The following is a 24,397-nucleotide window of genomic DNA, read 5'->3' on the forward strand; positions in this document are numbered from 1 at the left end:
CCCTCATTCTGAGCCCAAGATTGGCCCTAGGACAGAAGTGTGGCTAAGGCAGAGGTAGGGCACACTGACCGTTGGGGAGATGCCAGAGGGAAGGAGGGACAAAAATCCAGGTGGATCCTTACTCAGCCTTCTCCGAGAAATTAGATGAAGGAATGGTCCCCAAGCAACATTAATCCAAGGCCCCCAAAATGTAAATTTCATTTCACCTGCTTCTAAAGTGGCTGAAAATTTAACAAGACAGAATGGGATAGAGCAACCAGAAATTCTGAGATTTCATTTAAGAAAATTTACAGAAAAATTCAGTCTTATTTGGGAACCCTGGGAACCACTTGGACACTTACAGACTCTGTTGGCCTTTAGTTTCTCTGTGTGTTTGCTCAGCCGCTCAGTCATGTCCGACTCTTTGCAACCCTGTGGACTGTAGTCCACCAAGCTTGTCTGTCCATGGGATTCTCCAGGCAAGAATACTGGAGTGGGTTGCCATTCACTTTTGCAGGGGATCTTCCTGAACCTGCATCTCTTGCACCTCCCGCGTTGGCAGGCAGATTCTTTACCGTTGCACTATTTGGGAAGCCCTGGTCTTTAGCCTGTGTTGCCTAAAATATCATTTTCTTCCTCTTTGAACTCACCATTCCTCTCTACCTTCAACTCTCTACTAAAATAGTATATCCACACCAATGCAGAAGATTCTCTCATGACCTCTGGCAAGGGCTTAGGAACCCAACTCCCTCCTAACTTTATTTCTGACACTCACTTGCTAGGTGAAGTTGGGTCAGCATCTTCACTTCTCTGGACCATATGATCTCTAGCTGTAATTTGAGGAAATGGGACTTGATGGGCCCCCAGAGTTTTTCCACTTAAGTATTTCAGCTTTCTATTCCCCGCGGGCTGAGTTTGGGAGAATGCAAGTAGTAGAATAAGAAGGACGCCACTGCTTAAGACATCTTGGCAGTTCATTAAAAATTCTGTTCCCTAGTTTCTTTGTGGGATCTGGTGAGATCATGTAGTTGGTGGGAAAGTATTCTGTAGTGCCTGATGTTAAGCTTTTGATTGTCGGGACATCCATTTTGACGACATCCCTCTTGAGTAAGCATATTGCCAGTTATTTGACACAGCGAAACAACTTGGCAAGGAACCAGGCTGCCCCCATCTGTGAAGTTTCCCTCTTAGAAAGCCCAAGTACTGAAACTGTGTTCAAGCCCCTGTGTCCTTGTCTTTTGAAGTAAAATATTGACTCAAGAGTTAATAGTTGGGAAATGTGAAGATGCAGAAACAAAGAATAGCTGTTGACTGGGGAGCTGGTAACATTATCGACTATAATTCTGTCACATAGCAGAACTCCCGAATTCCCAGTTCCCTGAAAGATACAGATGAAGGCCTGGCACAAGTTCCTAAGTTGTTTTTACAGGAAGAAGACTCCCTTCAGATGAAAACTGCTCACTGCAAGAATATAGACCCTGCTGCTACTGCTAAGTCACTTCAGTCGTGTCCGACTCTGTGTGACCCCACAGATGTCAGCCCACCAGGCTCCCCTGCCCCTGGGATTCTCCAGACAAGAACACTGGAGTGGGTTACCATTTCCTTCTCCAATGCAGGAAATTGAAAAGTGAAAGTGAAGTCGCTCAGTTGTGTCCGACTGTTAGCCACCCCCTGGACTGCAGCCTGCCAGGATCCTCCGTCCATGGGATTTTCCAGGCAAGAGTACTGGAGTGGGGTGCCACTGCCTCTCTGAATATAGACCCTAAACTGGTTGAAATCAGGACATTGAAGATGCTTGAAACTTCACCTGGATGCCAGTCAATCTGAGAATTGTCCACAAGCTGATGAGGCCCTGCTCCTTGAACACTAGAGAGCTCCTGTCTAGCTCGCCCAGGGTGGGTTACACAATCTTGAGGGCATTAGCCCCCTGTGGACTCCTTCCCCTGGCAAAGCACTAAAAGCTACTTTTTCCTATTTTACCCAAAACTCTTGTCTCTGCCTTTTTATTTGGCACTGGTGAACAGAGGCTGAGTTTTGGCAACATAACCTAGATGACTAACCACTGGGTGACCCGGTTTCTCCCTTCCATGCCCTCATTCCTGCTTTCATGCTTTAAACTCATCAATAAAGAGTGAAGTCTTAGGATTTTCCTTTGGTCCAGTGGTTAAGAATCCACCTTCCAATGTAGGGGATGTGGGTTCAATCCCTGGCTGGGGAGCTAAGATTCCACATGCCATGGGGCAACTAAGCCCAATGCCACAACTAGAGAGCCCACTCGCTCTAGAATCCATGCTCCACAAGAGATTCCCAGCTACTGAGCCCGTGCAACGCAGAAAAGACCCAGTGTAGCAAAAAAAAAAAAAAAAAAAGGGTGGAGGGGAGAGGGGCAGAAATTGTTTCAAAAAAAAAAGAGTGAAACCTTAGACACTCCATCTTGAACCCTAATAAAGGCAGAGCTCCAGGTCTACACTTTCTTCATCTTTCTCTGCTTGTGATCTTAACTATGTGGTCCTCGGGCCTGTCATGTACCCTCCAGGACTTGTGAGTAATAAAAACCTTGTTCTGCAAAGTTCCACTAAAAAAATACAATTCAACTGAGTAAATTTGAAGGTCAAACTGGCTTTCTTAGGTGACTGATGAATTGAGTAGCATCCATCGAACTGCTAGAAGGTGCTCCAATGGGTTGTACAAAACGGAGGGTTTTTATAGGAAGAGCTATGAGACAAGGGAGCTATAAGCAAAAGAAAAGAAAGGATTACTTTTAGACTGGGCTATGCTTTTGGAGGGAAGAGAATCACGGGTCCTTATCACACAGATTGCCTGTTCTTGGGGAGTGGGACACATGGAGATGGCCCACACGACAGATTGCCTCATTGGTGCTGACCCAGGAATTCCAGACTGAGTAATGCTACATTTCTGGTGAAGGTCAAAACTGCAGTTAGGTTAGGTATTAAATCTAGGCTTGGTATCATAGACTTGAGCATAAATGATGCCATTTGTGGCCTGTGGTTTTTCCCTTTAACAGTTCCTTGAGGATTTTGCAGAGATGTGTCCTGCAACCACCCGAAGAACCACAAAGGTTAGTCCAGACCCAACCTCGGCCCTGGTGATGATGGAAGGAATGTCTGTGGGGCTCTACAAGAGTAAATACAGGCTGTCTGAGTGCCTCAGGCAGTCTTGGCCAAGAACATCACCATCAGTAGGCTCAGACCCACATGATAGATTCCATAGGGACTTTGTCATGATCCTAGATTTTGTGACCATAGAGTCAGTCATGGATAATAAGGTTGGTTTTTGTCTGGCTTCTCCAGCAGATAAGACAGTTGGAAAATAAAGCTATGCCCAAATGTGCAACATCTATTTAGGGAAGAAAACAGTGACCCTACTGATGACATTTGTCTCTTCCTCTACCAGGACTGATTGACGGGCTGGGGTTCTGGGTTCCGTAGCTGAAGGAAAGCTGACAAGTCCTACAGCACCACCCCCCACTCTCTCCCACAGCCTGTCTGTTAGTTAGAAGTCCGTTAATTAGTTAGAAACCAGAAACTCTGCTGTGTTATTGACATTTACTGAATTGTGGTCTCAGGCACGTCTCTTCCCTTCACAGTTCCCCATCAGACAACAGGGAGTTTGCACCAGATGGTAGATGGTCTGTACAAGCTCCAACCTTCCTGACCCTCCCTCCTGCTCTCAGGACAATGCAATCTGGACAAACATTATCTGCAAACTCTGCTATCAGCCTGCTTCCTCCTCCCCACATCACTCTGGGGCAACATCTTTACTCTTTGGTCTTAATCAGAGTTTGAGTGGAGTGAGCCAAAGAGAAAAAGGACGATGGGAGGCCAGTGTGGGAGAGGGAGCAAAGAAACATAGGGACCATGGGAGACTTACAGAAACAAAGAGATACTAAGAGCTTAATAGATGCACATGGATCAAACAAAACAAGAAGGGGTGTGCCAGTTGAAATGGAAAGTGAAAAGAGAATGAGGTCCTCCTACAACTCTCAAAGTTATCAAGATGAAGACCTCCGATGGTGGCATTCACTCCTAATCTAGCCTGGAAAATGAGAGCAGCTTTGCCCACTTTCTCTGGTTGACCAGAAGACCCACTGCAGTTGAGGGGGCTAACAATCAAGAGCCACCCGTAAGAGACCCTTGCCCAGGGCTGTGGGATGTGGATGCCAGCTAGTCACGTTGATGACCTCAGGAACCCAGTGTTCCCACCAGGAAAGGAGGTGGTTGGCTTGACTCCAGCTCTCAAGTATCCAAGACACTGACCACTGAAAGATTAGGCTGGACAAAGGCAGCCAGACATTTTTATGGTCTGGAACAACCAGCAGGACAGCTTTCCTTCAGAATGGAGTCTTCTGTTCTTCTGAGCCTCTTGGTGCTATCCCTCCTTCTGGTGAATGTCCAGGGACCTGCTCTGACTGATTGGTTCTTTCCCCGTAAGTACTGGGGCCTCAGCCCTTGCCCTGGAGAGAAAGAATATGGCTGGGAGGAAGAAACAAGCTTTCCACCACCTTAGCCCTGGGCCTGGGCTAGAGATGAGGGAGATACTTGGGTTATTTCTTCCCTTTTTCTTTTCTATGGAAGATCTCTTCAGTGAATGCAAGAATCCAGACCTGGGCAATTCGTATTTTCAGCCCCTTTGAAAGGGAAGGTCTTTTGGAGTTGAGGTGGGGTGGTGGGGTGTGTATCACAAAATCTAGCATTTAGGGGAGGGGCTGTAAGGATCTGGGATGCGTAAGGGACTTTTCCCTCACCCCATGACAAAAATAGCCCCCTTTCTTGAAACGCCACCTCTATTAACTCCTGAGTCTTTCAAATGTAGTTCTAGAAAGTGTTCCCACCTCCCCAGGGGTTCCTTGACTTTTTGAAATTCCTTTGAATTTAAGACAGTAATACTCCATGCCTGGCATGCTGCAGTCCATGGGGTCGCAAAGAGTCGGACACGACTGAGCGACTGAATAACGACAAATAGAGTAATATTGATAATTGCTACCATTTACTGAAAAATCTGAAAGTAGGGATTTAAAGAGAGGGAGTCAGACTTGGTGGGTACAAATTCTGCTTAAATTCCCTGTGCTTCAGTTTCCTCATCTGAAAAGTGGGGAATATTAATAGAATTAGCTTCATATAACAATTATGGCGATTATGTGAGATAACCTCTTTACAATGGTTGGAAGAGTGCTAGGCTTATGGTTAACTTAACCAGTGTTAGTTAATATTATTGGGCATCTGTGACGATGATTATAGCTTTACACGCTTTGTCTTAATTCTTCATCACCTCTCTGTAAGGCTAAAAGGATTTTATAAATGAAGAAACCAAAGTTCAGAGACAGTAAGTGGTAAACCAAGGATGAGAATTAAAAAACCCAGCTGTCTGACTACCAGGGTGAACAATATTGCTGCACAATAGCGCCCCCCAGAGGAACCCCCAAACACTGTTTTCTCAACCAGCCCAAAGCGACTAGATTGGCTTAGTTACACCAGTGGCTTTCAATGGGCTATTTTGCCTTCCAGGGAACACTGACAATGTCTAGAGGCTTTTTTGGTTGTCACAACCCGGGAGTGCTACCGGCAGTCTAGTGGGTAGGGGCCAGGGGTGCTGCCAAACGTCCTACAGTGGACGCTCTACAAAATGACAACCCTCCTCTACCCATCAAATAATTATCTGGCCCAAATGCCTCCAGTGCCTAGGTTGAGAAATCTTGCCTTAGCGGGCGGGGCTAGGGGAAAGGAGGCAGAGAGTGAGGGGTGGTCAGGAGAAAGGTCGCTGCAGGCAGCCCTGGGAAATAAATGAAAGTCCCCCAGGAAAAGGACACCTGGGGATGAGCAAAGTGAAAGCAAACTCCCCTGACTCCCCAGAATTGCCTTGGGTCTGGACAAGTGTGGACACTGTGACTGTAAGACTCATGGTTGTCGGTCCTTCCCTAGAGAGATGCCCCAGAATCCAGGGTAATTGTGAATTCAAAGAAAGGGATGAATGTTCGAAGAACAAAAAGTGCCCGAAGCATGAGAAGTGTTGCTTCTTCAGCTGCGGAAGAAAATGCTTAAACCTCCAACAAGGTAAACACATATTGAGAGCCTCAATAACCAACCCCTCTACCTGTATCCTCTCCCTTCTGCTCCTCTGGGCTGGCCCTGTCCCTTGTTCACCAAGGGCTGGTCTCTGAGCAAGACTGTTGGACTTGGGAAACTTGAAATTTAGATATATCACCGCCCCTATTTTGATGTTTGACATTAGGGAGTATCTTTATCCTGTTGGGCTTCAGGTTCCGCAAGCAAAATCTAGGTATAAGGTTGGGACTGAACCACAAAGTCTCTTGGCTCCTTTCCACTCTTATTATTTTCTTACTATTTTTTTTTTTAACCCTTATGATTTTCTTAGTCCCCAGGGGGCCTGGCAACCCACTCCAGTGTTCTTGCCTGGAGAATCCCATGGGCGGAGAAGCCTGGTAGGCTGCAGTCCATGGGGTCGCACAGAGTCGGACACGACTGAAGCGACGCGGCAACAGCAGCAAGGGGGCCGCTATCGGTTCACCATATATCAACATTGTTGCTGCAAATGATAATTAAGATGTTTGTATTTCTTAAAAATACAAAAAAATAGCTTTTTGCTCCAGATTCACTGCCTGCCTATACAAATCCACTTTAGCATTAGGAAATCTTTGCTGACCACTCCAGACCAGAGGGCCTATCCTTGCTGATGCAGTCTTAACTCCATGCCCATCTACCTCAGCTCCAGAAAGACTATCAACAAATTTTTTTTAATTAAAGTGTAATGTATATGTATTACATTATACGTAGGGTCCCTTCGCTGTTCACCTGAAATTACCAGAACATTGTTAATCGACTGTACTCCAATACAAAATAAAAAGTTTAAATTTTGAAAAAAAAATAAAGACAAGAGTTAAAGTATAGTTCCTTACAATGTTTCAGGTGTACAACAAAGTGATTCATATATATATATATTCTTTTCAGTTGCCTTTCCATTGTTAATCATTACAAGATGCTGAATGTAGTTCTATACGTGCTATACAGTAGGTTTTTGTTGGTTATCTATTTTATGTATAGTAGGATGTATCTATTAGTCCCAAACTCCTAATTTATCCCTTCTCCTTCCTTTCCCTTTTGGTGACCATAAGTTTGTTTTCTATGTCTGTTGAATCTATTAAGACTATCAGAGATTCTTTATTCACTCATTTAAGAAATGTTTGTTGAGTGTCTCTGAGACGTATAATAGGATTTGACCTATTATAAAGAGGTTGAGGAAGCCTTCCCTGAGAAAGTAAAACTAGAGTTGAGTTCAGAAGGATGGGCAGCAAATTTCGGGGAAAAGTGGGTGGAAGGGCTTTCCAGGCACAGGCAATGTACACATACAAAGTCTTGATGGATTCTGGTGTCCCGCCATCAAGACTTTGTACATGAGTGTGAACATGGTGAAAGGGAGAAAGGGTCTCGGTAGGTAGGTTCTTGTCGGACGAGGGTCTCACCTTGATCTTAAGATCAATGGAAATTCACTGAGGTGGGTGGGCACATGGTGTGGCTTTTACTCTGCCTACGAGGCAGGAATGGAGTGACTTAAAGAACTTCAAGATGAAAAAAAAAATGGTTTCTTGGACTAAGTAGCTGAGAGGGTGGGGAAGAGTCAGATGTGTCTGAAAGGCATGTAGGAAGTGAAGTCAACAGGGCTCGACGGTGGAGTAGACTGGACAGGCAGGGGGACAGTGGGTTATTCGTCTGCCTATAGTTGAGGAATTCTGGACGCAGACTTCCTGAGTTCAAATCTTAGCTCCAGTTCTCACCAGCCTATTTATCTTGGGCAAATTAACCACTTTCCCTTGTGATGCCTCAGTTTCTAGATAGCAAAAAGACTAATGTTAAAGGTTATTTGAAAGATCAAATATGTTTATGCAGGTGAAATGCTTAGGGCAATGCCTGGCATCTAATAGTCACGTGACACATGTTAGCTCACATTATTCAGTCATTCATGACTGGGAGCTCCTATATAACAGAGGCCATACTTTTGTCTCTTTAAGCACTGAGCACGTAGTAGGTGCTCAAGGAATGACTTATTCAGTTCCAGGCAGGATACATTTTGTTCTACCCTCAGCATTTGCAAAATCCTACACTGTGCATGACCACCTGCTAAGAATGGGGTTCCAAGATGAAATCAGACATGGTCTCTGCTCACTACCTCACAGAAGCTCACCACCTCATAGATGAGACCGAAGATGAAAAAAATGGCAAACGCACTCACATGACTCAGAAGCACAGTAGAAAAATGCAGGATCGAGTGAGGCACCTGTGGGGGTGCGGTGTGGAGAATGGAGTTCAAGATGCCATAGTGGAGTTGATGTCTGGGAAGGGTTTTGAAGGGAGAATAAGAGTGTGATTAATGAACAATGGAAGGGTGGCAGAGGGAATATGGAGTGAAAGGTGTGTGTGTGTGTGGGGGGGGGGCGGGTGTTGAAGATTGTGGAAGCCTGAAGCTCAAAAGGGGACTGTGGTAGGGGAGGAGGCCAGAGCGCCAAACAGGAGCCAGACGAAGTGTCTCTAGGCCACGGAAGACCTGCTCATGAAGTCAAGTCTTAGCTGTGGAATGACACAATTAGCTTGGTCTCGGATCCGTCAGGTCCTTCTCTCTGGTGGGCAGCAGGAAGGACTGATTGTAGGAGCCAAGGATAGAGGCTGCAAGATCAATATGAGGCTCTCTCAACAGCCTGAGACTTAAGGAGAGGGGCAGACAGGTGAGCTTTGAGAAGGTAAAAATCAACAGAACTCAACTGTTTAGCTGTGGGAATTGACTCTTGGGGAACTTACAGTTTAGCCCGGACCTGTGTTAGTTTGCTAGGACTGTTGTAACAAAGCAGCACCGACAAGATGGCTTAAACCGCAGAAATGTATTGTCTCACCATTCTGCAGGCTAGAAGTTCAGGGTCACGTGTTGGCAAGTTGGTTGATTCTTTGTCAGGTGGGGAGGGAGGATCTGTTTCACACCTCTTCCTCTAACTTCTGGTGGTTTGCTGGCAATCTCCGGTGTTCTGTGCCATGAAGATCCTCGATCTTCATGTTCACATGCTGTCCTCCCTGTGTGTGTGTCCGTGTCAGAATTTACCCTTTTATTATTAATTTTTTTATTGCAGTATAATTAATTTACAATGCTATCTTACTTTCAGGTATACAGTACAGTGAATTGGTAATACGTTTATCCACTCTTTTTAAGATTCTTTTCCCATATAGGCCATTAGAAAATATAGAGTAGAGTTCCCTGCACTATACAGTGGGTCTTTGCTGCTGCTGCTAAGTCGCCTCAGTCGTGTCCAACTCTGTGCGACCCCACAGACGGCAGCCCACCAGGCTCTCCCGTCCCTGGGATTCTCCAGGCAAGAACACTGGAGTGGGTTGCCATTTCCTTCTCCAATGCATGAAAGTGAAAAGTGAAAGTGAAGTTGATCAGTCGTGTCTGATTCTTAGCGACCTCACGGACTGCAGCCTACCAGGCTCCTCCGTCCATAGGATTTTCCAGGCAAGAGTACTGGAGTGGGGTGCCATACTAGTTATCTATTAGAACTTGTCCTTTTTAAGGGACACCAGTCATTTTGGATTAGGGGCCCATCCCATCCCAGTATGGCCTCATCTTAACTAATGATATAGGCCCCAATTTTATTTCCAAACAGGGTCCTTCTGAGGTGCTGAGGGCTAGGTTTTCAGTGTATGAACTGGAATTGGAGGGGGACTCAATCCATAACAGGACAGAAGCTAACTGCAGAGAAAAAAGGGGCTTGACAATCTGAAAAACTACCCCTTCCATTCCCTGCATGGACTTGCCCTTGACTCTGACCCCATATTCTCTTTCTTTGGCGTGGATTGGAGGGCAGAGTAAGTGGCTTATAATTTGGCAGTTTTGAGGCACTGCTGTATCCATTCAGAACGAATTTATTGAGCACCTAGTCTTGCCAGGCACTGTGCTGGAAGCTGCACATTTAGATACAATCAAGGAGCTCAAAACGTAGCGGGCCTTGAGGGCGGTCTTATTTGCACCTCAGGACAGCCCGAGTGACGAGCAGGGTGGGATTTTGCATCCTCATTTAACTGAAGTCAAGGACAAGACTGGTAATGTGGGAGGTCAATGTGCGTGCCCCGAATTAAGTGCACAGCCCTGAAAACAGAGGCTCCTCACTCTCAGGGGAGACACTGAGTCCAGTGACCTGAAGGGAAAGTGGGGACCTGACCTGATGTTCCCTGGGGATGCAGATAGCCAAACAGCTCTGTTCTGGTCTACAAATGGGCAAATATATCAATGGAACTGGGCTCCCAAGGTGTGAAAAGGTAAAAGGAGCCTGTTTGGTTTCGTCTGTGCTAGTTACTAGGGGGACAATAACAGCTGCTTTTTTTTTTTTGGTGTGGGCACTTTAAAATCTCAACTCTGGCATCTCCCTGCAGACATATGCAGCATGCCCAAAGAAGCTGGCCCCTGCATGGCTCTTTTCCATCGTTGGTGGTATGATAAGACAAATAATTCTTGCTCCAGCTTCATCTATGGTGGTTGTAGAGGAAACAATAACAATTTCCAATCCCAAGCCGTGTGCCAGAGCGCCTGCTCTGCAAAGGGTGAGTCCCAGGGGCCCCAGTCTCTCATCCTTGCCAGGGCCACTCTGAGGGGGGGAGTGTGGGTGTTGCTTGGCCCATACCAGAATAGTTGCATCCTTGACAGACCAAGTGAAGATCAGGAACTGACCAGCCACGATCAGCAGGTAAGAATGAGCCTTGCAGAGGGTGGGACCATGGCTTGCTGGGAAACTGAGGTTGGGAGGGGGTGTGGTTGTGGATCAAAGCTGGCAAGTATTAGGAGTGGGAGAGGATGCAGACATAGTGAGGTCTCAGAGACCAACTTCAGAGAGATCACAGGACATCCAGCCTAGTGCTGGAGAGGTGGACCAATCACCCCTTCCAGGCCATCAATTTCCCCTCATGAGTCTTCGCCAGCAACCCACTCCCAGCCACATCCCATTCAGAGTTTTCCAGAAAAGCCCACTTCCTTTTAGTCTTCTGTGAAAAGATGTACAAACATAACTTCAAGATTAGTTTGGAAAATAAGCTGAGTCCTAGAAGCTCAGTTGGTCCTATCCTCCGTTCTCAACAGGCTCTAATTCGTGAATGTGAAAGGATACACTGCAGCTGCCACCGGGATTCAGTTTATGACCAAGCGCTGTCCATGTGGCTGCAGATGATCCAGGCTGGCTTCCACTGTTCCACTTCCAGTGTTCCAAGGCCTTAGAGCTCCCCTAAACTGAATCCTGGTGCCTGTCTCCCCTTTCTCCATCTCAGCCTCTTTTTAGACATAATCTTTCTCTTTTGATCCCATCTCTATGCTTCTTATCTTTATGTACAACTTCTAGAGCTGCTTGTTTATATCTGTGAAGCTCTCATTTTCCCCAATAAAGCACTTTATTTAGTCTTGTGCCTCTGAGGCTGAATAATTTACGTCTATTGGCATATCACACTTTGCAGGGAGTAAAGGGTCATTGAGGTTTCTGGTGACAGCATTAAAGGGAATGAAGATACTCAGAACCTTGAGAGTTGAGGATTCCAAGGGTGTTACTATACTATTCCTCTGTTTTTTCAAAGCATCATATGGCCCTTTTAAGGCAAGAGCTCTTGGGTGCTGCTACTTTCTAGGAGAAGGGCATGGGTGAAAGTAAGTTTATTTGGGACCTTTCAAGAAATACAAGTTGAGGAGTGGGATAAGTGATACAAAGAAGAGAGGAGTTGATTATGTGTTCGTTACTGTGGTGGGAAAATGCAGCTTAATCCCATTAGGGACCTTCCAAAGAACCTTGTAAAACCTGCCTTTGAATTTTCTTCATTCATGAGAAAGCTGAGGTGTTTAGTCATTGATTTTCATCCTCTACTGGATGCAATGTTGGTTGTTAAATCCCTCACTCTTCCAGACTCTTCTGCATGCAAGCTGACCAAGTTCCTAGGAAGTCAGAGAGAACTCCGAGCAGAGAAGCAGAGCTCTGATACTTGAAGTGGGAAGCTGTTGGTGTGCATCGGATATAATTCAGCCACTGGAGCTTCCGCGGTCGCCCAGTAGTTGGGACTCCGCACTTCCACTGCAGGGGGTGTGCATTCAATTGCTTGTCAGGGAACAGAGATCCTGTGTGCTGTGGCCAAAAACAAAACAAAATTTAGCCATAAAAAGGAATGAAGCACTAATGCATGCTACACTGTGGATGAACCTCAAAAACATTCCACTAAGAAGTCACACAGGGGCGGTAGCTGAGAGGAGCTACCCCAGGTCCGAGGTAAGGAGCAGTGGCTGTGCTTTGCTAGAGCAGCGGTGAAGAGATACCCCACGTCCAAGGTAAGAAAAACCCAAGTAAGATGGTAGGCACTGAGAGAGGGCATCAGAGGGCAGACAGACTGAAACCACAATCACAGACAACAGGCCAGTCTGATCACATGGACCACAGCCTTGTCTAACTCAATGAAACTAAGCCATGCCGTATGGGGCCACCCAAGACGGGCGGGTCATGGTGGAGAGGTCTGACAGAATGTGGTCCACTGGAGAAGGGAATGGCAAACCACTTCAGTATTCTTGTCTTGAGAACCCCATGAACAGTGTGAAAAGGTAAAAATATAGGACACTGAAAGATGAACTCCGTGGGTCGGTAGGTGCCCAGTATGCTACTGGAGATCAGTGGAGATATAACTTCAGAAAGAATGAAGGGATGGAGCCAAAGCAAAAACAACACCTAGTTGTGGATGAGACTGGTGATAGAAGTGAGGTTCAATGCTGTAAAGAGCCATAAATGTAGCATTTTGAAGTAGCTGGGAAAAGTATTCATTTTTGCTTGCATATTTGTTAATATCTTTACTCCATAAATTGCTGTTACTAAAATCAACACTAAAAGAATGAAAATAAAGTGTTCATTTGCTTTTTTGCTAAAAAAAAAAAAAAGAGCAATATTGCATAGGAACCTGGAATGTCAGGTCCATGAATCAAGGCAAATTGGAAGTGGTCAAACAGGAGATGGCAAGAGTGAATGTCGACATTCTAGGAATCAGCGAACTGAAATGGACTGGAATGGGTGAATTTAACTCAGATGACCATTATATCTACTACTGCGGGCAGGAATCCCTTAGAAGAAATGGAGTAGCCATCATGGTCAACAAAAGAGTCCAAAATGCAGTACTTGGATGCAATCTCAAAAACAACACAATGATCTCTGTTCATTTCCAAGGCAAACCATTCAATATCATGGTAATCCAAGTCTATGCCCCGACCAGTAATGCTGAAGAAGCTGAAGTTGAACAATTCTATGAAGACCTACAAGACCTTCTAGAACTAACAACCAAAAAAGATGTCCTTTTTGTTATAGGGGACTGGAATGTAAAAGTAGGAAGTCAAGAAACACCTGGAGTAACAGGCAAATTTGGCCTTGGAATATGGAATGAACCAGGGCAAGGGCTAATAGAGTTCTGCCAAGAGAAAGCACTGGTCATAGCAAACACCCTCTTCCAACAACACAAGAGAAGACTCTACATGTGGACATCACCAGCTGGTCGACACTGAAATTAGATTGATTATATTCTTTGCAGCCAAATATAGAGAAGCTCTATACAGTCAGCAAAAACAAGACCAGGAGCTGACTGTGGCTCAGATCATGAACTCCTTGTTGCCAAATTCAGACTTAAATTGCAGAAAGTAGGAAAAACCACTAGACCATTGAGGTATGACCTAAATCAAATCCGTTATGACTATACAGTGGAAGTGAGAAATAGATTTAAGGGACTAAATCTGATAGACAGAGTGCCTGATGAACTATGGATGGAGGTTCGTGACATTGTACAGGAGACAGGGATCAAGACCATCCCCAAGAAAAAGAAATGCATAAAAGCAAAATGGCTGTCTGAGGAGGCCTTACAAATAGCTGTGAAAAGAAGGGAAGCAAAAAGCAAAGGAGAAAAGGAAAGAGCCACCATTTGAATGCAGAGTTCCAAAGAATAGCAAGGAGAGATAAGAAAGCCTTCCTCAGCAATCAATGCAAAGAAATAGAGGAAAACAACAGAATGGGAAAGACTAGAGATCTCTTTAAGAAAATTAGAGATACCAAGGGAACATTTCATGCAAAGATGGGCTTGATAAAGGACAGAAATGGTAGGGACCTAACAAAAGCAGAAGATATTAGAAGAGATGGCAAGAATACACAGAAGAACTGTACAAAAAATATCTTCACGACCCAGATAATCACGATGTTGTGATCACTCACCTAGAGCCAGACATCCACATTCTGGAATGTGAAGTCAAGTGGGCCTTAGAAAGCATCACTACAAACAAAGCTAGTGGAGGTGATGGAATTCCAGTTGAGCTATTCCAAATCCTAAAAGATGATGCTGTGAAAGTGCTGCATTCAATATGCCAGCAAATTTGGAAAACTCAGCAGTGGCCACAGGACTGGAAAAGGTCAGTTTTCATTCCAATCCCAAAGAAAGGCAATGCCAAAGAAAGCTCAAACTACCGCACAATTGCACTCATCTCACACGCTAGTCAAGTAATGCTCAAAATTCTCTAAGCCAGGCTTCAGCAATATGTGAATCGTGAACTTCCGGATGTTCAAGCTGGTTTTAGAAAAGGCAGAGGAACCAGACATCAAATTGCCAACATCTGTTGGGTCATCAAAAAAGCAAGAAAGTTCCAGAAAAACATCTATTTCTGCTTTATTGACTATGCCAAAGCCTTTGACTGTGTGGATCACCATAAACTGTGGAAAATTCTGAAAGAGATGGGAATACCAGACCATCTTACCTGCCTCTTGAGAAACCTGTATGCAGGTCAGGAAGCAACAGTTAGAACTGGACATGGAACAACAGACTGGTCCCAAATAGGAAAAGGAGTATGTTAAAGCCGTATATTGTCACCCTGCTTATTTAACTTACATACAGAGTACATCATGAGAGACGCTGGACTGGAAGAAGCAGAAGCTGGAATCAAGACTGCGGGGAGAGATATCAATAACCTCAGATATGCAGATGACACCACCCTTATGGCCAAAAGTGAAGAAGAACTAAAGAGCCTCTTGATGAAAGTGAAAGACGAGAGTGAAAAAGTTGGCTTAAAGCTCAACATTCAGAAAACAAAGATCATGGCATCCAGTCCCATCTCTTCATGGCAAATAGATGGGGAAACAGTGGCTGACTTTATTTTTCTGGGCTTCAAAATCACTGCAGATAGTGATTGCAGCCATGAAATTAAAAGACGCTTACTCCTTGGAAGGAAAGTTACGACCAACCTAGACAGCATATTAAAAAGCAGGGACATGACTTTGCCAACAAAGGTCCATCTAGTCAAGTCAAGTCAAGTCTAGTCAAGGCTATGGTTTTTCCAGTGGTCATGTATGGATGTGAGAGTTGGACTGTGAAGAAAGCTGAGTGCCGAAGAATTGATGCTTTTGAACTGTGGTGTTGGAGAAGACTCTTGAGAGTCCCTTGGACTGCAATGAGATCCAATCAGTCCATCCTAAAGGAGATCAGTCCTGGGTGTTCATTGGAAGGACTGATGTTGAAGCTGAAACTCCAATACTTTGGCCACCTGATGCTGAGAGCTGACTTATTTGAAAAGACCCTGATGCTGGAAAAGATTGAGGGCAAGAGGAGAAGGGGATGACAGAGGATGAGATGGCTGGATGGCATCACCGACTCAATGCACATGGGCTTGGGTGGACTCTGGGAGTTGGTGATGGACAGGGAGGCCTGGTGTGCTGCAGTTCGTGGGGTCGCAAAGAGTAGGACATGACTGAGCGACTGAACTGAACTGAATAAGTCACACACAAAAAGTCATATACTATGAGATTCTATTTACATGAACTATCCAGAACAGGTAAATCCATAAAGATAAAAAGAGAATAGTGGTTGCTAGGGGCTGGAATAGGCTGGAGAGGGTGTAGAGTGACTGCTAATGGTATGAGGTTTTCTTTAGGAGTGATGAAAATGTTTTGGAATTAATAAGGTGAAAGTTGTGCAATATTATGAAGGTACTGAAAAGCTACTGCACTGCTACTTTAAAATTCTTAATGTTATGTAATATGAATTTCACCTCAGTTTACAAAATGGATTAGGAAAAAAAATAACGAACTAGAACTGTCTCCTACAGCTGCAAGTAAAATCAGAGACAAGCCAAGAATATGACCTACGGATGCTGCAAGCCTTAAATTGGAAAGTTCAATAGAACATTCTTCAGGCCTCACTGCTGCAGCTAGCTATGAGGTCATAACTGACATTTATTCCCCCCTCCTCCACTCCCTGCATCACTGATTCCAAATCATACTCCGAGGTGATAGAAGCTCTCCATTAGCTATAACCTCCTCTCCTGCTTTCAAAGCACCACAACTTTAACAGGCACTCTGAATATTTGGTTCATTTTGAAATCAGGCTGTTTCTTCCCCCACATGCTACTCATGACAATACCTTTACTCTTTGACAATGATTAAAGAACAGTGGTGCCTATCCAGTTAGGTGGTACTGGGGTAAAGAATCCACCCATCAATGCAGGAGATGCAGGGATCTTTGATCCCTGAGTCAGGAAGATCCTCTGGAAAAGGAAATGGCAACCCACTCCAGGATTCTTGCCTGGAAAATCCTGCGGACAGAGGAGCCTGGCGGGTTACAGTCCGTAGGGTCACAAAGAATTGGACGCAACTGAATGACTGAGCACGCACACACAACGAGAAGGGGTGGCCCAAAAAGAAGGAAGAGAAAGACAGAAGAGAGATGAATGGCAGGGAGAAAGAGACCCAGACAGAGGGAAATGCAAAGAAAAAGAGAGAAATAATAGGCAGTATAAGAGAAAGGTGTCAAGAGAAGCAAAAACAAACAAAAAACAAAAGCAGTGTGAGAAAAATAAGCAGACCAAAATAGATACGTCTGGAGAAGAGTAAGATTAGAAAGAAACAAGAGAACTGGGATCTTCGTGATCTCCAAACTCCCCCTGGAAAACAGAAGATCCTGAAATCAAATATACCCTTCTGCTTAGGGGGTCTAGAAGCCCCTGACAAGCTTTGTTCTCCTCCCTGGTTGACCAGAAAGCCAGAGAGCCTCAATGAGATGAGAAGAGGGAGCTGCCTATCAAAGAGCTCTTCCCCACAAGGGTTGACGTTGTGGGAGTCAGCTAGTCCCACTGACGGCCTCCGGGGCTTGTCGTTCTCCAGAAGAGGGAGTGTGGCTGGCTTGGCTCCAGTGATGTGTGGTTTCCTGGAGTGTCAAGCTAGGCCGGGGCAGCCAAAGTTCAGAAGCAGAAGCTGCAGAGCAGGAGTTCCTGGTTTTGGTGCTGCCAGCCAGGCGAGTCCCTCCTGTAATGGGGTTCCTCAGAGTTTTGCCAATCCTGATACTATTCATGCTCTTGGGGGGTGTCCAGGAACCTGGGCTGGTGGAGGCATTCTTTCTAAGTAAGTATCAAAGTAAGTATCAAGGCAAGAATTGAAGACTCAGTCTTCCTAGTGGAGAAACTGAGCTTGGCTGGGAGGAAGGAACAAAAATTTTTGCTGATGAGAAATGTGTTCCCCCACCTCTGTCTGAGATCCTGGGGGAGAAAGAACTGTATCCGAAGACCTCCTTTTAGCCCCTTTCCTCCTGGTTAAGATGTCCTTGGTGAATGCAGAAACCCGAGCCTGTGGCAACTGACTTCCCACCATAATTATGAAAGGGCTTCTTCCTGGAAGGGTTTGGATGAAACAGACTAAGGGAAGTTGGGAAAATTCCCCATAAGAAAGGCCACTCCCTGCCCCCAGCACCAGCTACATCAACTTCTAAGTCTTCTCACTGTAGCCTTCCAAAGTCTCCCCACCCCCACACCCGCACCTACAGGGGATCTTTGTCTTTGGGGTAAAGAAGGGTCTTTGAAGGTCCCCGGAAATGCTGACATAATGAAGACCCCTGCCATTAGCAGCAGAGAGAAAACTGAGCCCTCAGACAGCAGCGGAGCCACGCATGGCAGGGCCAAATCTTGTTCCACTCCCTGGTAGCCGTGTGAACTTGGCAAGTTTACAGCACCTCCTTTTTTACACAGTGTGAATGGTGACAAAGCTTACCCAGAAGAGCTGTAAGGAGGGCTGAAGGGAAAAGAACAGGGACACAGCAAACACTCAATCAGTACTGGTTATAATGATGAGCAGGAGGAGGATGGGGATGGCGGGTGGGGATGGTGCTGACGTCCCGGGCAGCTTGACAATGGCTTTACAAGGTTTGTCACATGAATCCTCAAAACAGCCCTCTCGGCAAAGGAAGAAAATCAAGGTTCAGGGACAGTTTCTGCCACACCGAGGGATGCACAGAATTCAAAAGCCCTGATTCCAGAAAGGGAGTTCGCAACCACTGAGAGCTGCAACCCCCCCTGCCCCCAGCCAGGGAACATCCAAATACGGAAAGGCCAAGTGACCAGAATAGTCCTGGGACGAGCATCTCTGTCCCTGGAACCTTATGGATGATGGGTTTAGAGATCAGATGTTGAGCGGTTATGTGGTTGGGAGTGGGGATATCGTTGGGGAAATTCTGAGCTCCCTGAAGGTGAGAGGTGAAGTGAAAACAGCTTCCCTCCTTTGGTGATGGTGTCCTGGCCCTGGGAAGGGAGGGCTCCAACCCCTTCAAGGTTCCAGATGAGTATATCCTTCTGTCCCTCAGGGCATTGTCCCCGAAACAGGGTAAGATGTGAAATACAAGAAAGAGACCTATGTACGAACAGCAGAGATTGCCCAAAGAAGATGAAATGTTGCCAGTTTAGCTGTGGAAAGAAATGTTTAGATGTCGACAAAGGTAACTCACCAATCCCCTGGGTTACCTGACACCCTCACCCCTACGGCTACTTTCTGCCACCTGTGCTGGTATCGTCATACTCTTCCCCTAGCTTGTTGATGACTGGTCTCTGACCAAGAGACCAGATGCATCTTCAACTTGGCACAAATCCTGTCAATGCTGGGCTGGGGAGGGTGTTGACAGACGTGGGTTTCATCTCATTTCTGCCTCTATTTAGGTGTGTGATGTGAGTAATGTAATTTTTCCTCTAAGGGTCTTAGTTTTCCTATTTCTAAGAAAGGTGCTAAGTAGCTATGGAAGTCTCATCAAATGCCAGCACGGTGGCAGGTGACATGATAGCTATAAAAAAACGGGTATATGATCTGTATTTCCTAGCTTCTTTTCTGGTCTCTCTGTCTGTAGAAATTCTGGATGCCTCTCCTAGACATCTTTGATCTCTTACACTCTTTTCTCTCTGCCCTTATCATTGAGCTCTAAAGAAGACCTTGTCCATCAAGCATTATTCATTCATTAAACAAACATTTACTGTGGCCTTGACACCCGTGATGGGCTCCACTTGCTCAGTGTAGCCGGGGGGACAGGAAAGGAATCTGTGATTTAAGATCTGAAAGATGGATAGAAGGTAGGAAAAATGGAAGGGAAGACGTTTCTGGCACAGGGAACAGCATGTGCAAAGGCCCTGTGTGAGAAGACACCATCCTCAAGCTAGGAAGCCCAGAGAGCAGAGAAGAGCATGAGTATGGTAAGAGATGAGCACGATAAAGCTAGAGTAGGTAGAGAAAGCTCTGACAAGGCAGGGCCTTGCCAGTCAGAGTAAAGGATCTTGTCTCAATGTTAAAAGCAACAGACTATCTACATTCAAATCCCTTACCATCTATATGTGACCTTAGGGAAGTGACTTAGCCTCTCTGAGTCTCAGTTTGTTCATCTGAAAAATGAAGATGATAAGAGGACCTACCTCATAAGACTATGTGTTAATATATATCAAGTACTGAGAACAATGCCTGACCCTTTAATAACTGTGTGCTCATCGTGCTTCAGACTCTGAGGTTCTAAAGAACTCTATTTGTACCTCCTAGGGCTGTGCACAAAACAGCTGCTCAGTAAATGCTTCCGTTCAGGATTTTTTACTGTAAACATTCCTGAAGCACCCATGCAGGATGAGTTCTGTGCCGTGCGCTAAAATTTTCATGCCTTTGCATCCCACTGTCCTCCCATCCCATGCCTTTGCACATGCTTGGAATGTTCCTTAGGAGGCAGACATCCAAACAGCTCTGCCCCTCAATCTCCCTGCAGATGTGTGCACTTTGCCAAAGGTTCCTGGCCCCTGCAACGCCTACTTTGTGCGCTGGTGGTATGATCAGCAAAAAGAAACCTGCTCCTCATTTATCTATGGAGGTTGCCAAGGGAACAATAACAACTTCCAATCTGAAAGTGTCTGCCATGCTATCTGCCCCCAGAGAAGTAAGTCCCAGTCTCCATGCTAACCTGGGCCACCCTGGGAGGCCTGGTGTTGACTAGTCCATTCCAGAAGCCTGGCAGTCTTGGGGCTTATGACCCAGAGGTAAGAATGCAGCTCACAGAAGGGTAAGTAGAGGATGTTTTGGGAAAGAGAGGGTGGGAAAGGGAGCAGTGGTCCAAGGGATGTGGGTGAATATGAAATGAATGGTGGGTACAGACAGAGTAAGCAGAGGTGGTGGAGTAGCTGAGATCAAGTCAGAAGAAGGCCCAGTGAACGGACCCAGAGCTGGGCGCCATGCACCAGCCAGTCGCTCCAGGCCTTAACTTCTATCAAACCTCGTCACTGATTCTTTTTATTTTCTTAAGGTGATTATAGCCAGGGCAACTACATGCTTTATTGACCAAATCAAGATACTTTTAAGAGTGAAAGGAGATGCCATTAATTATTACACTGGGAACAACAGGCATAAACTGGGACTATTGGAAAAACCAGAACACACGATCACTCTATGAGCCCCTGATGACACTCCACTTCTGTTTTCTCTCCCTGTGAAATGATATAAAAATGACGCCATCTCCTTTCTTCCATTAATTGCAAGCTATGGTCCTGAAGGTGAGAAGGGCCCCAGCATCTCACCAGGACATCATTTTTCATCCTGTTGTCTTGCAGGGTCAGTCAGCTGGCTGGGATAAAGAAAGCTGGAACAACCTCCAGGATTTGGCTCTTATTCCAGGGATCTCTCCAGGTGTGCCTGACAGATGTTCCACGTTGGCTTCCACTGGTTGAATCTCAGCTGCTAAGACCTTGGCGGTTCCCTTGAGGAGCCCCATGATTTGCTTACATCCTTTACTCCAGCTCAGCTATTCTTCAAACACAATGACCTTTGCTCTTTGATCCCTTCTCAGTGTGTGACCCTATTTCTTCAACTTTCAGGGCCCCCATTTATCATTTGGAAACCTCCAGTTCACCCCAATAAAGCGCTCTGTGAGGTCTGAGTTCTCTGCGGCTGAATAATTCACATCTGTTCCCTCTGCAGAGAATACATCATTGGATCTCGCAGTGACACCAACGGAGTATGAAAGAAGAGTATGAAAATCCTGTAGAGGGCTGATGATATTTTTGTCCTGGTGCAATTGCCATAAATTTGCTTAAGAATGGAAACAGAGCAGGTCCAGGTTTTGTCTGGACTAAAGCTTGGAAGTTCCTTTAAAAAGGAATGCACACACAGCCCAGGGGGAGGCCGAGTCGGCTGGACCTGCCGGGGACGCGGGGGCGCGAGAAGCAGGACAGGGAGGTTGGCAGGTGTGGGGTGTAGCGAGTGGCGTAGGGAACAGAATTGCTCCCGGGTCCACGATGCAGCCCCCGGATGAGGCCGCAGTATTTACCTTATATGATCGGGCCCCATGGCTGGCGGCGCTGCTGGCCCGGAGCCTGAGACGATTATGAAAACGTGTCAGGCGAAATGGGGCCAGGGACCCGGGGGCTGGGAGGTTAGGGGGAGGCAGTTAGGCTAAGATTTGGGTGACGTTAGGGTGGCCCCAGCAAGCCCTGGTCGATGATGACGTGACCACTGCGCAGTCTGAGTTCTGGGAACTAGGTGATGGAGCGTGTTCTGAGAACGGACTGAGACCGAGAAAAAAGAAAAAAAAAGGAATGCACATTAAATTTAAAAGTGAATATTATTTCAAGTGAGAAAGGAAATTGCACCAATTGCAAAGTTTAAAAAGCTAGCTAGTACTACTAATTGCACAAAATCCATTTAGATGAATTATCAATTTTTTAAAATGTAGGACATTATTTCTGTAAAAGTCAATGTCTATGGAAAGATAATTCAGTCTTTGATTTACTGTGGCTGATCAAAAGATGACTATCTTTCTATTTCGATTATGGTGGGGGTGCATAAATAACACAGCCATATGTGATAGTTGTAGTTCTCCTGCAGGTTTGTGCCCTAAAGATACAGGACTTTTAGTAAATTCTCCTTGTATAATTCCATCAAAAAAGAAGAAAATGTATGGGACATTTAAAATTGTACATAATGAATTATCAAGTATATTCTTGCTAGTAAAGAGCATCTGTTCTTGGGATGGGATGGGGGAGGGAGGTTCAAGAGAGAAGGAACATATGTACACCTGTGACTGATTCATGTTGATATATGGCAGAAACTGAAGAGGAGAAGTTACAATTTAACATAACCTCTTTCTCCCTCTGCCTCTGTAACTCAGCTTGCCCCTTGCAAATTGTAGATCTTGTAGGTCACATAGTGTCAGAAGGTGGGGACTTGCAATACTAGGAACTGGAGTTTATTTCACTCACTCTTATCCTGCTCCTTGCAATTGCCCAACCCCTGCAAACCTGCTTAATCATGCCTGTCCAGGTCAGGCATCCCCCTACCCATCTTGACTGCTGTTCCCGCACACGCGAAACCCCTTTTTAGTTTAAACCAGCCTATTAACAGCTAGTGTTGCCCACTACAGTCTGTCTATAAAAATCTGTAATCCCTTTGCTCAGGGCTCAGAGTTTGGAGTGTTGACTCTTCTGGGCCCACCGGTGTAATAAACCTGAGTTTTCCAACTCTCTGAGTGTGGTGCTTGGTTTCTCGAATACTGGTTTCTGCAACAAACTAATGCAATATTGTAAAGTAATTATCCTCCAATTAAAAAAAAAGAACACCTGCTCTGAACAGGCTTCTGTAAGAACTAATTTTTTTCTCTTTATAGATTTATTTTTCTGATATTTGGAAGAATTGTTTGCAGAATGATTTTTCTTGCTCCATACATTTTAAACCTTATTTTTCCTCCACTATCCCATCCTTCTAGGTGCATTTTGTACATTTTATTACAACACAACCTCTAGCCCCATTCCTTAGTGTCATGTGGGTGGTAGGAATGTTGCTTAGCACCATTTTTGCACCAAGACAGATGGCAGCAACTTATGATACATAGAAACGTCATGGGAGTGTGTAATTTCCTTGGTCCTGTCTCTTCACAACAAAAATTTGAAGCAATGGATGTTAAAGCTCTCGGACAGACCGTGTCACAGCATCTTGTTACAGCTCAGTTTTATTTAGAAAATTAAAGGAAAATACATCCTCGGGGTGTGAAGGCATGCTGACCCAAAAGATGTGAAGAGAAGAGAGCGAGAGAGCCGGGGAGAGAGAGAGCGAGCGAGCGAGAGAGAGACCCCTGGCCCTTTGGCTCCTCTTTATTTGTTTTTTCTCCTCCCCCTGGGCCTGCCCTGTGTAGATTGGGCTAGCAGGAGTGTTGTTTGTTCTACCTGAGGACCTCACTCCGGTCCTTGGACATTCCTTTGTTCTATTTTCATGGACTTTTCCCTTCCTTGTCTTTTAGCCACTGCCATTCTGGACTCCTTTTTCCTATTCTAACTACCTAACAGAAATAACTGATACACAGTACATAGATGTAGCATACATACATGAATGACTACTTAAACACAGGGGCTTCCCAGGTGGCCCTAGTAGTAAAGAACCAGCCTGCCAATGCAAGAGACATAAGAGATGGGGATTCGATCCCTAGGTTGGGAAGATCCCCTGGAGGAGGGCATGGCAACCCACTCCAGGATTCATGTCTAGAGAATCCCATGGACAGAGGAGCCTGGAGGGCTACAGCCCAGAGTGTCTCAAAGAGTCAGACATGACTGAAGCGACTTAGCATGCACACATTTAAATATATCCCACTAATTCCAAACTCAGGTGCTTCCCCAACTCAACTTCCTTTTAGCTGGATGCCATAAATATCACGGCACAGGAGAGGGAAAGATGGAGTGGAAAGAGAAAGCAGGCTGGCTGGTTAAAAGATCTTGCTTTCAGAGATGATATGGAGCATACTACCTGGGCCACTCTCAGAGTCTTACAAGGGGTCTGTTCGAGTGAGGAGCCCTAAGGCTTGAGGCTTAATAGAGGGCAGCTCCATCTTGGAAAGGGCTCATGCATCTGCCACAGAGAGGGAGGGGACCAACTACACTGAGATGATCACGCTAAAGAGGCTCCTGTAGGTGATCTGGTCCACAGCCCCAGAGAAGCTCTGCCTAAGGAGCAGCATCAGTCTCCAGCCACATGAATGAGCTCGCAACCCATCAGAGCCTCCAGCAAGCATCAACCCTATGAAGACCCCAAGAG

General features: G+C 45.6%; 2 protein-coding genes and 2 non-coding genes across 4 annotated transcripts; all 4 read left to right on the forward strand.

Annotated features, from left to right (window-relative positions):
• Window positions 1–4,021: 4,021 nt before the first annotated feature.
• Window positions 4,022–11,444, forward strand: LOC113902761 (eppin-like). The gene is made up of 4 exons (XM_027558145.1): window positions 4,022–4,426; window positions 5,919–6,050; window positions 10,431–10,598; window positions 11,131–11,444. Exons 1-4 carry the CDS (start codon window positions 4,336–4,338, stop codon window positions 11,142–11,144), a joined length of 405 nt encoding a protein of 134 aa, XP_027413946.1. The 5' UTR covers window positions 4,022–4,335; the 3' UTR covers window positions 11,145–11,444.
• Window positions 11,445–17,343: 5,899 nt separating this feature from the next.
• LOC113902760 (WAP four-disulfide core domain protein 6A-like) lies at window positions 17,344–20,340 on the forward strand. Its single transcript, XM_027558144.1, has 3 exons — window positions 17,344–17,434; window positions 18,666–18,797; window positions 20,094–20,340. Exons 1-3 carry the CDS (start codon window positions 17,344–17,346, stop codon window positions 20,282–20,284), a joined length of 414 nt encoding a protein of 137 aa, XP_027413945.1. The 3' UTR covers window positions 20,285–20,340.
• Window positions 20,341–21,598: 1,258 nt separating this feature from the next.
• On the forward strand, window positions 21,599–21,741 carry LOC113903742. Its single transcript, XR_003514283.1, has one exon.
• A 67-nt stretch (window positions 21,742–21,808) lies between these two features.
• On the forward strand, window positions 21,809–21,891 carry LOC113903804. The gene has a single exon (XR_003514335.1).
• Window positions 21,892–24,397: the final 2,506 nt, after the last annotated feature.

The sequence above is a fragment of the Bos indicus x Bos taurus genome, chromosome 13 (assembly GCF_003369695.1).
Source record: "Bos indicus x Bos taurus breed Angus x Brahman F1 hybrid chromosome 13, Bos_hybrid_MaternalHap_v2.0, whole genome shotgun sequence".
Classification (NCBI taxonomy): domain Eukaryota; kingdom Metazoa; phylum Chordata; class Mammalia; order Artiodactyla; family Bovidae; genus Bos; species Bos indicus x Bos taurus.